At 32.4% G+C, this 15741-nt stretch overlaps 1 protein-coding gene across 5 annotated transcripts in view; it reads left to right on the forward strand.

Moving 5' to 3' along the window:
• The window catches only part of ARHGAP5 (Rho GTPase activating protein 5), a 78756-nt gene extending 66192 nt beyond the window's left edge, over window positions 1–12564 (forward strand). For 4 of the 5 annotated variants that reach the window (XM_027065555.2, XM_027065554.2, XM_027065556.2 and 1 more), the window contains exons 4-7: window positions 1071–1148; window positions 3863–3994; window positions 4715–4820; window positions 9113–12564. In XM_027065555.2, coding sequence (XP_026921356.1) covers window positions 1071–1148; window positions 3863–3994; window positions 4715–4820; window positions 9113–9440 — 644 coding nt within the window. In that variant the 3' untranslated portion in view covers window positions 9441–12564. Of the gene's footprint in view, window positions 1–1070; window positions 1149–3862; window positions 3995–4714; window positions 4821–9112 lie in introns of those variants that run through there. The other variant, XM_027065557.2, reaches the window with a different exon arrangement.
• Window positions 12565–15741: the final 3177 nt, after the last annotated feature.

The raw sequence follows: 15741 nt of genomic DNA on the forward strand, positions 1-15741 counted from the left end.
TTTTTCAAGTGTGTTTATAATTGTTCATTGAAATATTTTATGATAGCTGCTTTAAAATCCTTGCCAGATAATTCCACAGCTGGCACCTTTGTATTGGTATCTGTTAATTATCTTTTCTCCTTCATGTTGGAGATTTTCTTGGTTTGTGGTATGATGAATAATTTTAGCTTTATTATTGTATCCGGGTCATTTTGGATATTATGCTATGAGACTTTGGATCTTCTATTTTAGTGAACCAACTGCACCAGCAGTTGGGGATGAAAGCCCTGATGCCCTACTTGGTCTCCATAGGCCTCTACTGACACTACCATGGTGGGGAGGGTAATTTCCGTCTTACCTCTAGATTCTGGTCTCTATTCACCCCTATTGACACCCCAGGAAGAGGAAGGGGGGGTGTATGCCATTTTTACCGCTGGGTAGAAGAAGTGGAATTCTGATCTCCCTACTGGGTTACCACTTGTGTGTGAGGAGTGGGTTTCATGGTCTTCGGCTAGAGGAAGGCAGTTCTAATAAAAAAAATGTTTTGTTTTTGCTTTCTAAGGCTACACCTTTCACAGTCCTTCCACTTGAGAGAGCAAGCTTTTCTTGTGGTTGGTTTTCTGTTATTTTTTCTTTCTCTTTTTTTGCCTGTGCTATGTGATATTTCTGGGTTGAAGCTTCTCTGTTGTCCAGTCCAGTATGTATGAGGCAAAAAGAAACCCCAGAGAACTCACTATCATTTTGTTCTGCAAATTCCAGTGTCATTAGACAGTCTGTCTTCTCTCCACCATTCAGAATCTTGATGTTTGCTTTTTATATATTGTACTCAGGAATTTTAGCTATACTTAGTGGAAGAAATAGGAAGAAACATGTTTTTTCATTTTGCATGGAACTGGATGTCCTAAATGATTTAAGAGAAAAAGTGGTCCATTAAGAATTTCAAAACAAATGCCCCAAAATTTTTAATTCTTAATAGTATTTTACCACCATATTTTTCTAAGTTACTAAGATGTGTTTAAGGTTGAGTGTATTCTGTTGTATATATGTATGTATGTATGTATAAAAGCTTATCTATTTCTTTATTCTTATAGGATTATGTACTGAAGGACTTTACCGTGTTAGTGGGAACAAAACTGATCAAGACAATATTCAAAAGCAGTTTGATCAAGGTGAGGTATATAAAATACAATCATTTTTAAATTATTTTCCTTACTGAAATTTCATGGTGGGAAGACTGATTTTTATAAGGAAGTGGGATTTTGGGGAGGAAAGAGTCTTGAAGCAGGATTTTAAATGTGTGATAGAATATTTACCACAGTCAAGAATAGGAGAGCTAGAAATCCGTTACCAGAATTAGAAAAGCAATCAATTGACTTAGGACAAATCAGCATCTTTCTAAGTCAGAAATAATACTTATTTAAAGGTGCAGTTTAATTTTTTTTCCATGCTTTAGGGCCAGCTAACCATTAGGAATTAAAAAAAAAGAAATCAAAGTTTTAAATGTAAAAAAACTATAAGTACTATGGAGAAAAATGAGTGAATATTTTAGAATCTTGGAGTATCAAGGCCTAAACTTGATATGAAATGTAGAAATCCTAAACAGGATGATAACCTGGACTGCTATCTCTGTGTGAGATAGTGGATAAAACATAAACAAAACCGGGAGACAAACTATAAACTTGAGGGAGATGTGGAATAATCTTGGATGGAATAAGCAGTTCACATCAGAAGAAAGAGACCAAAGAATATATGAAAATATGCTCTGTCTGTATGATTTGTAGATACAAACACTAAAATAAAAAGAGTTGATTTTGATTTATTATCAGAGTGAAAAGATTGTTGACAGAGTGTAGAGAAGCAGGTATGTTGTACACTGTTGGTTGTGGATACCTTTTGAGAGGTAGTTCATGTATAACTATTAAAATTCAGATACTTTGCTCCAGAAATTCCACTTATAAATGTTTATGTTACAGAAGTCTTTGTATAAGCTTACCAAGATATACTTGAAAGAGCATTTATAGCAGTGTTGTCTCAGAATTTTTTTAAAAAGAGGAGGGGACCTATCCACGTTCTTTATAAGTGGAATACTATTCCTGTGTAAAATAGTGTAGATTTATGTGTGTTAAAATGGTAAAATGTCAGTTGTTGAGTGGTGTGAAAGCTTTGGAAGTATTTTCTATATATAGGACTTCATTCTAAATTTGTGCAATTTCACTTACAGTAATTAAGGAATAGGTTATAGTCAATACTATGGCCTCTTGAATTATACTTCATGGTTTTGTTTTCTCGTTCTGTCACTTACTGTGCCTAGGGCAATTAATTTTTCTAAACCCTAACTTTTTCATATCTAGACTAGGAGTGATAAGAGGAACTGGGATGAATAATGAGATAATGAAGAGTTTTCTGTGCCACACACCATATCAAATATTCATCAGATAGCTCTTGTTATAGAAAATGTAGCCTAAGAAAATAAGCTTTAGTATATAATAGTGTTTATCATAGCATTTTTAATGTTTTTAAATAAAATCTAAATGTTCAGTAATAAAATATTATGTAAATTGTTAAATCTTGGGGAATATTTTGTGGTCATTATAACCATTTAGGGCAAAAGGTTATTAATGGGTTAAGGATGTATGAATTCTTAGTACTGTTCTTGCAAATTTTCAATTATGTTACAATTAAATGTTACCTGGTACACACAGGAAAGGTTTTAAACGTTTGCTTGTGAAATTTTAATCATCTTAGATAATGCCTTGAAAACAAAATCCAGTATAAAAATGTATTTATGATTTTTCTAGTTTTTTTTTAATGAATAAAAAGGGATGAAAGGAAACATGCCCGAATAAATAAAATGTAAATAGTGATTGTTTCTAGGTGATGGGGGTAATTTTTTTCTTATTGTTGATCTGTGTTTTTACATTTTCTGTCATAAATATCAAAATTTGATATCATAAATAATCAAAATTATAAAAAGAAAAAATAATTCTTTTAATAGCAAATTAACCTTGTGATACACCTTTAGTATATTCCAGTCTTGTTTTTTAAGTCAGAACTTCACTGAAAAGGATTGAAATGAAACTATTCCATACAAAAAAATCAAGTGTAAGCTAGAAGGTGTAAACTCACTTGATTTCAGCAAGTAGAAGTAGAAGGTTTAAACTAAAATTTATATGCTTAATTCCTATCTTTTGTCTTTCTGTTTTTTATGGCCTTTTTAAAAGTTTGTTTTGAAAGAGAGAGAGTGGGGAAGGGGCAGAGAGAAAGGGAATCCTGGTAACCCAAATGACTGAGCCACCTAGGTGCCCCTGTAAAATGGCTTATGTAAACAAAATATTTTAAAAGGTAGGTATTAGTGAATGCTAATGCTCTATAACATACTAATAAGCCTAACAGCCTTTTACATTTGCTGTAGTAGAAGATGCTTCCTGCTTGGTTCTCTCTTCCCTTATGTAGGCAAACTTATTAAAACAGAGTAGGAGGGGCTCCTGAACATCTCAGTTGGTTGAACATCTGACTCTTGATTTTGGTTCAGGTCATGTCACAGTTCATGAGATGGAGCCCTCATCAGGCTCTGCACTAGTAGTGCAGAGCCTGTTTGGGATTCTCTTCCCCACTTCTTTCTCTCTCTCTCTCTCTCTCTCTCTCTCTCTCTCTCTGCCCCTGCCCCATGTGCTCTCTATCTCTCTCTAAAAAATAAATAAACTTAAAAAAAAAAAACAAAAAAAACACATTTGGGGAGGGGTGAATCAGCCTGTAAGGAAACACGGCTGAGGAGAAGACTCTAATACATTTGGATCTATAAGTACCTATATTTAGCTTACCTCTCTTATAATTAATTAAAATTTTATTATATAAATTATAAATTTAAATTTTTGTCTTGTAGATCATAATATCAGTCTCGTATCAATGGAAGTAACAGTAAATGCTGTAGCTGGAGCTCTTAAAGCTTTCTTTGCAGATCTGCCAGACCCGTTAATTCCATATTCTCTTCATCCAGAGCTATTGGAAGCAGCAAGTAAGTTGTAAGCCTCCTTTTTTGGAGAGAGATGATAATGGTGGGTTTAATGTACTGATTGCTTTGTGTTAAAATCATCCATGCACTAGAATGTGTAGCTAATAAAAATTCAGCTTATAAGACTCTTTCTTAAAGGTTATTTTCCTGCAAGTAAACAAAATCAGAATCCGGGGGAGTGATCCCCAGAAATATTTAGTTGTACCTGGTCTCTCAGGTGACTCAGTACTTCCAGCAATTTGAAGATCATTGTACTAGAAATTTGTGATTTGTATTTTTATTTCAGACTTAGAGGCTGTGTAAGAAAATTAAATGAACTCTTCATGTGAATGTATCTCTAACATATTTCAGTAAAATATTAACCTTTGTATGGTGTGTACACATGTGTATTTAAGTTTTTTAAAGTCAAATTAACTTTGACTCATATCTTAAGTCATTTTTTGCAAAAGTAAGGTAGGAAAGTAGGTGCTTATTCAGTATAACCATTTCAAATTTTATCATCTCTGAGTCAGTTTGACCTTGTGATTAGCTTTACATGCAAAAAGGCTATTGTAATAGATAATGTATTTAGCAGGTTTCTTAGAACATTTTGTTTTTGTTTACTTATTCTCATATGCTTCAAACAGATTCTTCATTGTCTTTTACAGTAAGCAAAGCAGGAAGCTTTGTCAAATATTTTTAAATGTGTGTTTCAACAAATTCCTTCCTACTTTGATTTTACAGAAATTCCAGATAAAACAGAACGTCTTCATGCATTGAAAGAAATTGTTAAGAAATTTCATCCTGTAAACTATGATGTATTCAGATATGTAATAACACATCTAAACAGGTATTTTTATTTTTTGTTTATGCAGTTGCACTGTAAATTTTAAACTTCAATTTTAAATTGGTTAATAATAAGAGAAAAGGAGACAAACTAATTTTAAATATAGTTGAATTTTGGGTCTTCTCTGGATTTTTAAAATAGACTTTTCACAACTTGTTTAAAGAAAGGTATATGATGGGGCGCCTGGGTGGCTCAGTCGGTTGGGCGTCCGACTTCAGCTCGGGTCACGATCTCACAGACCGTGAGTTCGAGCGCCGCGTCGCGCTCTGGGCTGATGGCTCAGAGCCTGGGGTCTGCTTCTGGTTCTGTGTCTCCCTCTCTCTCTGCCCCTCCCCCGTTCATGCTCTGTCTCTCTCTGTCTCAAAAATAAATAAACGTTAAAAAAAAAAATTAAAAAAAAAAAAGAAAGGTATATGATTGTGACTCTTTTAGTACATGTAATGATTATATAAATAGTATAGTAAGTATATTATATAAGTAGTAAGAATATTGCTGTTATTCAACAGTTCTCTTCTATAGACTTAGAATTTTAGGTATGAAATGACTCTTAACCAAATGAACCTATTTGAAGTTGGAAAAATTGAGGTTTAAAGAGGGAAATTAGATACTCAGTGTCACATAATTAATAAGTGACACATCTTATGAGTAAGACCCCAAGTCTCTTAGAGGTTTCACTTCATTTTTGTATGACACTCTGTTGCTTTTGTATATCTTGCTTGTTTTGTTCGGGTATAGCCCACAAAGTGAAATTTTATCAGAAACTTAAATTCATATTACCGTCCATCCTGTTAACCTGAAATGCAGGACATTAATCCTGCACTAAAATCTTAAATATGTTAAACTTCAAGCGTATCCTTTTTTGTAAAGCGATAACTCTCTTCACAATACCATTTATTAAGTGAAAGGCAGTATTGTGTCATAGCTTAAAGCTCAGACTGTTGAGTCAGAGAGGCTCAGATGTGAAACATTTTTATTAGTTATGTGACCTTAGGCATATTACTTAACCTTGCTTAAGTCTTCATTTTCTCAACTATAAAAATGAGAAATATAACACCTCACAAAGTTGTTCTTAGGACTAAATAGAATTACTAGTATTTGTGCTAAGTTTTTCAAAAGTCTGCTCCTTATAATTTCTATTGACACTAATGAAGTTTTTTTTATTTTAACTTATAACATCAATATTGAAACCCAAGTACATTTCAGTTTTGTATCTCTTAAATGTTTAAAGTTTTATTGTTGCAATCAGTGTAGTATAAAATTATATTAAGGTTTCTAGTAACTATTCTCTGAAGTCTCCCTCCTTGAGAAAATACCAGCATACTAGTATTGTCATAAAATTAGTGGAGTATCATCTTTTGAAAATTATCATACAAATGGTTCTTGAAATGGTAACAGATGTGTACATGGTACTGTTAGAGACCTTACCCAATATAGAGTGTAAAGATGGTTTGTGAACATATTATTGTTTGGCCATTTTAAAGTGCTGAAGTAAGAATTGGTGCTTTATTTAAAAAAAAAATTTTTTTTTAGTGTTTATTTACTTTTTGAGAGACAGAGTGTGAGCAGGGGAGGGGCAGAGAGAGAGGGAGACACAGAATCCAAAGCAGGTTCCAGGCTCCAGGCTGTCAGCACAGAACCTGATGTGGGGCTTGAACTCATGAACCTTGAGATCATGACCTGAGCCATAGTCAGACGCTTAACCAACTGAGACACCCAGGCACCCCAGAATTGCACTTTATTTAAAAGAATAGGGAAAAAAGACCAAGGGGAAAAGCATGGTCAGAGAAGCATAGTACTAGTCCACTAGCAATATTATTTTAGACAGTACCATGTTTGGCTTCAGTAATACAACCATACAGCAGCAGAAGCATACATGATGTGTTGAGGAATGGCAGAGGACTTTGTGATTCCAGTAGAGAGAAGGAAGAACAGAGTAAGAGGTAATTACGGTCAGAAAGGGAAGAGAGAGACAGTGTGAGATTATATAGGACAGTACTTCTCAGAGTGTAATATGTCTAACTTTAATCTTTAAAATGTTTTACTGACAAGGAAGTTGCTTATGAGTGTATGTCGCTAAGCACACTGTTGACTTCGAACTGACATTTGTGAGGAGGTGAGGAATGAGACTTTCTTAATGAAAATAGCATTGCATGCCTGTCACTCTGAGTGGTAGGGGGACCACTGGAGAGTAAAGCAGAGAAATAATATCATCAGACTTAAATTTTAAAAGGATTGGTCAACCAGACTGTAATGGGAACTCTGTGTGCTAAGTATTCTGAAGAGTGCTAGGGACATAGAAAGTGAATAAAGCAGTCACTCATTAAGTTCTAGTATAAGAAATGAATGATAAATAAATATATAATAGATGATTGGCAAATTGCAGAAATGAATCCATGGAGTTACTCTTTTGTTATATTCTCTTTCAGCCTCCATATTCAGTCAGTTCCTGTGTTGAATCACTTTTTTCTCCTCTAATTATTTTTCCTATTTGTTCCTGTGCCACTGCTTTAGTTTAGCCATTATCATTTCTCATTTAGGTAACTCTAGTTTCATTGTAATTAAGCTCTCTTCATGCCAGTTTTCCTCTTGATCCTCCTGTGATCCTGATCTAAGAATGATCTTTCTATAAAGATGTTTTTTAATTGAATAACATCCTATATCCTAAAGAAAAAAATGTTCAACATTAAGTGGTCTAGTTCTAACTTACTCAGTTATGCCTTCTTTCCATTTCCTCTAAGTACACCACTGGATTAATAGCATTTAATCAGAGGTATCAATTTGTGCCTGTCATTACATCTTAATATGACTGCCTCAGTTCTCAAAATGTAGTCCTCAAACCAGCAGTAGCAGCATCACCCCAGAACTTGTTAGGAATGCAAATTATCAGGTCCCACCCCAGACATAATTATCAGTCTCTGTTTTAACAAGCCCTCTAGGAGGTTCTGATACACACTGAAGTTGAGAACCACTGTTTTGACTGAATTACCTTCCCTTCCTACCATTTTACCAATTGCCCATCACTCTTAACTCAAACATCAGACATTACCTCTTCAAGGAAGCCTTTCCTAGGCACCCTCATCTTTTACTTGGTACCTTTCTTTTGTAGACCTGATGCCCATGCTGTAATGTCTTCAACTTTATAGGTGTTTTTGTTTTTTGCCTTTCGTTTTTTGTTCGGTTTTCTTTTTTCAGAATCTACACTTGTCTACTGCATAGAAACACCTGAATGGACCCACTATAGTTAGTTAACTTTATTCTGAATATTCTAATTTTGTCTCTTAACAAATAGTAATAACTTTTACCATAGAACACATATTTTTAGGGCATATTACTTTACCTCAGATGAACAACTCCTGTGGTTGGGGGAAGGGGTTTCTTTGGTTTATATTTAAAATATTTTGATGTGCAAATTTAATTACGAGATTTTCCCACTACCTTCCATCCTGGATTATTTCTTTATGTATGGAAGAGCATCAGATAAAAATACTAAGATTCTTCCCCAATTTAATAATTTTGATTTATAATTTAAGATTTTTCTCTTAGGTTTCTTATTACAATGGTAGAAGTGCTTGCTCACATATTTAAAGAGCTATATGTAAATCTGTTAATACAATGTATAATCATTTATAAATTCTTAAGTAAATTCGTAAGTGATAAATTCTTATTAAAATTCTAACTAAGAATTTTAAGGTGGAATGTGTTTCTGTGAACTGTTGTCTTTCAAATTAAATTTGTAGCAAGGTACAATATATTTAATGATGGAAAAGATTCTTTTTTGCAATATTAGAAAGTAAGTTTTTTGAAAGTTGAAAAGTCTGTTGGTTGGAGGATATGATAGAGTAATTTTTCTAAAGTTTGATTTTTCCAAGGATCAGCGAGCTGACAATACCACGGTTTGTCTTTTCATCTCATAATAGTCAAGGAATTTGGATATGCAGTTAGAATTTTTGGTCTCTGTTGCCAGAAACTAATTAAAATTTGTCACGTGTCCTCCTTACTCTGAGAAAAAGGGTTAGTTTTTTTTTTCACACACATTAAGGAGGTTTCTATACATAAATTATAAAACCCCTGGTACCACGTTTTTTAAAGACTATCTTTGATTTTTCACAAGGAATGGATTTGCTGTCTCCTGTTACTAGAATGTAGTTGAAAATCTTAGAATGCACAAGAAGAAAGATGGTTTAAATTTGAAGTTAAGATAAAAAATTTTTAAAACTAAATCATCTGAGATCTGATACTTAAATTGCCATGAATTTTGATTGGTTTCTAATTGTTTTTTCCTATCATAATTTCAGGGTTAGTCAGCAAAACAAAATCAACCTAATGACAGCAGACAACTTATCCATCTGTTTTTGGCCAACCTTGATGAGACCCGATTTTGAAAATCGAGAGTTTCTGTCTACTACTAAGATCCATCAGTCTGTTGTTGAAACATTCATTCAGCAGTGTCAGTTTTTCTTTTATAATGGAGAAATTGTGGAAACTGTGAACACTGTGGCTCCTCCACCACCTTCAAACCCAGGACAGTTGGTGGAACCAATGGTACCGCTTCAGTTGCCACCACCTTTGCAACCTCAGCTGATTCAACCACAGTTACAGACAGATCCTCTTGGTATTATATAAGTACGAATTGATTGCAGACAGCCTGAATTTGGACAAAAAGCAAATCTAGGCATGCATGTTTCAGGGTTCAGTAGTATACTTGATTTTTCTTACAGGTAATTCACAGTCAAAATGATGAGACATTTTCTCTTTGAACTATATGGTATAATTCCTTAGTCATTTACATTCAAATCTAACATGTGATAAGCATGACTGGAGAGGTTTAATTTTTATAAACAAAAATAGCTATAAAATACAAAGCTGCTGTTGCATGCAACCTTATTGCAATCAGTATATCATTCCTGTGGCATTTTGTCACATTATATTGTGAATAAAATTTTTCTATAGAAATTAAATGATTTAAAAACTCACATATATGAAACATTTAATGCTTTTCAGCCTGCTTTATGGCTGATTTTGTTATTTGATGTGCTGATTTGGGCAACTTAATTTACATTTTAGCAGTCTGTGTAGATAACTAAAAGCCCAGTTAAGTATTTTATAATTTCAGGCTACTTATGCCATGCTTGGGATGTTGTTTGAAAGAAAGAAAAATACACTTATCATATTTCTGCACCTTCATCTTTACTTCTAAATAAACCTGTGGATGATTTGATGAGGGGTAAATGAACATATTTCTTGTACACGCATACCAAGGATATACTTGTGGCTAAAGTGAGTTGATAATATTGTGCAAAGGATAGTTGTCACCAACTCATTTCTTTATGGTCCATAATGAAATAAACATCTTGTATACTGTTAATTCTGTAAACAGATGCATGTTCAAAAGATCTATGATGGTCTTGTAATCTTAATCTAATATATTTTAGATATTTTAATTTTTTCCCTCTTGGGAAATACATTTAGTATAGTGTAGAAAATACTTCATGACATTTTCATATAAGGTTATATAACTTTTCGTACATAAACATGAAATTTGTTGTAGAAAATTCTTTAAACCAAACATTTTAATCTAGGACTTCAATTTAATCTGTTCCTTGAATCTATTTTTATGTGGCCCTTAAAAACATATCCAAAAATCCATTGCTAATATAGCAATAAAAATACTTTGGGTACTGACAGCCTCTTTGGAGTGTGTATATATAAAGTTGCAAACGTGTATTCATATTCTTTTCTGTGATATGTTGTACTAAAATCCAAAATGCTTTTGCACCATTTTTTAAAACAATTTTTTCTTTTGATGTTGGTACCAGATTTGCTGTAAATGATTGCTGCTTTGGGGGTTAAACATTATGTTAGTAAAGATCCAATCAGAACACTAAATTATGGATAAAAATTTCAGAACTGGTGGCATAAATTTTTTTAGGCTTTATTCAAAATTTATTACCAAACCATGCCATTTTTTTCTGGAAAGGAAAAAAAAATGGTTTGTTTTTCCTTGTTAGGTTATCTTTTCCTGTAGGAAAGAGGAAATTCTTTGGTCCGTGTTGTAATCCTCATTCATAATACAATTTTAAGGTTGTCTTATGTGTATTATAGTAAATAGATGATTTTGAGATTGGAGGCTCCTAAGAGTTTGATTTGCTCCATTTTTCCCTAAAATAAATACCGTCTTTCCCAACTGTTATGTCCTAGGTATTGTACTTCTAATTTTAACTTCAGAATCAAGATGTCAACATCAACCAGGCTGCTGTTGAAGTACATGTATATTATAAATTATCTTATTTGTGTTATACTCTTACATGTTATTATCTTTTCTAAGAAAACAAAGTCCCTATTATTCCTATTGCAAAGCACACAGGAATTAAGAAAGTACAGTAATTTTTAAAAAGAAAAATCCGGTAAATGTAGTATTCTTAACTTGTTCTATATTACTTAATAACCTATTGTCTATATAGCTTTAATTTATAGCTGTCAGTTTAACATTGGCATGTCTGGCAAAGAAAATTAAACTTTAAGAGTTTTATAAACTGTTTCTAGGTTGCTAAAGAATTTATTTTTCTACTATATATGGTATAGACAAAGCTCAAAACTATGTACAGGAAAAAAGCCTGACTATTTCTTTTGGAAGTAGGCTGAAAAGAGAATTTTCAGAACTGTTCTTGTCTTCAGTTCATTTGGTCATGACTTTGCTATTGTAATATGTGAATCCCAGTTTATTTAAGCTATTCTCTTTTATACTTTGTTAATTTAACTTTCATGTACATTAAGTACCATTTTTGTTATTAAAACAAGCATTTATCATTTTCCACATTAACTACCTTACACCTTCCCCAAAACTTATCTCCACTTTTCTATGCATTCTATAATTGATTGAAAAGCTTCGTAGTGGGTCATTTAAAATTCTACATTTGGTTCAATTAACCTATAGGTTTCAGTTAATTGAAAATTAAAGTACAGTTTAAAGCTCAGTCTGTTACACTGAATTGATTGCGTTTGTTTTTGCCAAGGGTTTAGATATGTTTTTAAATATTAGAAAAATAATTCTAAGAACAGAATAATATAATTAAACTTTGCTTTGGTAAGTTACTGGAAGGTCTCACTGTTTAGGGACATATTATATATGAGACTTAAAGGATGAAAAGGATATTAGATAGTCTCATAATTATGGGTAAACATTAAGGCATTATATTTTACAATTTTAAATAAAATTCCATCTACACACATGTTGCCATTGTTTCATTTAAGCTTCAGTGCTTGTAGTTACTACAATATTGTACTTAACAGTGGTTAGGTTAGCAATATAAAGATGCATAGTGGTACTCCTTTTCAAATTTTTAATAGATTTATTGGAAGTCAAATTTTATTCAACAGACACTAGGATATACAATTAATTTTAGAACAAAATTCCAGGCATAATGTATTTCCATTTGAAATGGTATTTGTTTAGTGCTTTTTCCCCCCTAACATTGACGATGTAAATACTGTGTAGGTAACCACAATCTAACTTAGCCAAAAAGCAGCTTTTATTTTCCATACTGTGTGTAAATAATGTAGACCCCTTTTTTTTTTTTAGGTACTGGAATTTAATTTCTAATATCTCTTAGATATAAACAAAAGGGAACAATTGGAATAAGATTTAGGCCTTAGCTTCCATGGTGATTTTTAGTTTTTTATACGGTAATAATTGTGATGCTATTTGTCAACTGGATATAAATATATATATAATTTTAAAAAGTCAAAAGTGCTTTGTTTCTTTGTTTATAATTAATGTAATTTTGTGCTTCACCCACAGGATGCTGCAGTAAATTAAATATCAGTGAAGCTTCTTCTGTATAAAGAATGCTCTGAATAAAACATTAAGAAGCTGTGTAATTTTAAGTTATAGTTGCCTCTAATTTTACCATTTCATTGGTAAAATCTATTTTCTTTTTTGTGTAAAATAGGAAAATAAAAATAAATTTTTCAATATGATGAAAGTTTTAGTAGGGAGGTATATTACTAAGCTTTTATACTATACTATGAGAGGAGATCCAAAATTCATTTTGGATGTACACATACTGGTGAAAATTTAGTTTTTAAATGTTCAGGAAAAGATTGATTGCACAGATTTCTGATTCCACTGTTACCTGGACCTGAATTTTGAGCTGTGGCTAGACGTTCTTTTGAGCCACTGGAAATATTTTGAAGCCTATTTTAGTTTATTAGCAGAGCTGCTAACATTGAAAAATATACTTTTGTTTTCTCTTAATTGGTTTATGAATATTAAGCCAAACTTTATGGATGTATGTTCTCATATTCTGTGGATCTGATGAAGTCTGACTTTAATTTTTGTTTTTCTTGAAATTGATAATTTTAATTAATTACCTTCTTAGGCTGAACCATTTCTGATTTGTTTCAACAGTTATGGGTTTTATTTACTTTTTTATTGTATTTGAATTCTTGACGTTCTCAGCAGCCTTTTCAGTTTCTCAAATGTCTGAAAATAAATTTTCTAAGATTTAATAGGGGAAGGAACCACTCTTCAAAATGGATTTCTTATGGTAACATCGGTGTGTAGTTGAGAAAACTGTACAAGCATTAATATCTCATACCCAATATCCAATCATTAGATATCCAAGTACTGTGATCTCTTTACATTAGTTAAAATCTAATTAACAAACTTTGGGGATATTTACTATTAAGTTGAACCTTGTCATCATCCTATAAGCATGATTTCCATCCCCACCCCCAATATTAGTTTTATCTCTGTGGGTGTGGGGGCAGGTAGGTGGGGGGATCCACAGATGTCATATCAGTTAAATCTTAAAGTGTTTAATATTAGTATTTCATAGAAATTTTTCAGGCAATAGAAATGATTTTGGAAGGCTAATGGTAGTCAAAGTTTTAAGATTTCAATCATTACTGTTTAATATATAAAATTTATAAACCCTAAAATTAATACAGTGCTAGCAATTTTGGTTGTCATTTTACAAGTAGTGCTAAGATCTACAGTAAACACACTGAGTAGTTGTCACAGAATTTGTAGTTTAGAAACACTTGTTTAATTCCCACAGTGCTGATTTTCTATTCAATTTTATTCGCCTCGTGTAAAAATTATGAACATTTTAATAATGGCTCTTCTGTTCTAAAAGTTTGCCTCATTTTTAGTTAAGATTCTCTTAGTGTTGTGACCTATTTTTTCAAAATTATTTTGTATTATATTTTATTCCAATACAAGTGATGTGGGCTTTAACAATTGACCTGTTTACTCATTGCTTCACTAGTTCATACAAGTTAGTTGTTATTATGTGTCTCCACTCACCAGATCATTTTCTTGTGACCTTAATAAACTAAATGTTTTGTCCTAATCATTTAATATGTTTTAGGTACTTGTAGTTCTTAAAAGATCTTACCATTTTAAACGTGGAGCTCTTATTTTCTTTCCCTTCTCTTCAGATTCTGGTATTTCATTTTATCCAAATAATTGTCTTTGTAGGGGTTAGTGAAGCCACTTTATATGTAATACCCTAAAATTACAAGTAAAATTAGAAGCAATCCACACTATACCTTTTGTTATTATTTGTGTAGGACTTGAGTTATTTTAAATGTGTAGGTGAAAAGATTTTAAAAACAAAACAAAAACCGAAGCTATGAGAACAGAGTCATTCGATACTCAGTTAAATTGATCTCTTAGAAATTTCATTTTCAGATTTTTCATTTTTGTTGGTGTTCAGAAGTTTAGTTGCCAAATGTTTTTGGTTTATAGAGAGAAACCATTACCAGTGATGCATTTTTCAAATACAAACTAAAATGTATCCAATTCTTTAGTTTCAAAATGATGGTAGAGGGCTGCCTGGCTGGCTCAGTCTTTGGAGCCTGTGACTCTTAATCTCCGAGTTGTGAGTTCGAGCCCCACATTGGGTTGTAGAGATTATTTAATAAAATCTTTTTTTTTTTAATGGCAGTTATAAGTTACTTAAAAATGTATTTAAATATTTTCATGTAGATTAAGGTGAGCAGACGTTTTCTGTGTAAGGGCAGATGGTAGATATCTTAGCAGGCCATATGATCTATGACACAATTCTGTTGCAGTGCAAAAATAGCCATAACCAGTATGGAAATAAATGAGCATGACTGTGTTACAGTAAAACTGTGTTTACAAAAAAGAAGCAGCAGACTAGAATTGGCTCACAGACCAGATGATCCCTGATTGTTAGTAAAGTTCAAGTTTCCATCTAGGTGGAATAATTTATGATAGACTAATTCCAAATAATACAAGTCAAATATTTTGCAGAAGGTGATGATAATTTTCCTGTTTTACCACCCTTTTTTCCCCAAAAGGAATCATCTTTCTTAGTTTTAATAAATGAGCTATGTGGAATAGTTCTTTAAAAGATTGTAGTAAATTATTAAAACATTGTATCCAGTAGGTAGGATTGGTGATACAATTGTATATATCAGGAACACCTGGCTGGCACAGTTTGAAAGAGTATGTGACTCTTGATCTTGGGGTCCTGAGTTTGAGCCCCACATTGGGTGTAGAGGTTACTTAATAAAACTTGAAAAAATAGTAATTGTTTATATATGTAAGAATTTATTTGCTTTCACAGCCTTCTATTCTTAAAGATGACTTAGTATTTTTGAGGGTGGTAATTGCATCTCCACACACTGTACATTAATGAGCAAAATGTTAAATATTTCAGTAAATTGTGACATTAATGAAGTGATTATTTTTGAAATACCCTTAAATACCAAAATCATGTCTATAATGGATCTAAAAGTATGTGACCACTATTTAATAGTAGGTTTCTGCTTCTGAAACCTTTTTTTGGCTGTTTTTAGTCTATGTAAGTGCCATATGAGGCATACAGGCAGCAAATCTTAATTCAGTCTGAAATTCAAGGTCCTTCAAGTAAAAATAATCTTAGAAGTTTTAAGA

This window comes from Acinonyx jubatus, chromosome B3, assembly GCF_027475565.1.
Source record: "Acinonyx jubatus isolate Ajub_Pintada_27869175 chromosome B3, VMU_Ajub_asm_v1.0, whole genome shotgun sequence".
Lineage (NCBI taxonomy): Eukaryota > Metazoa > Chordata > Mammalia > Carnivora > Felidae > Acinonyx > Acinonyx jubatus.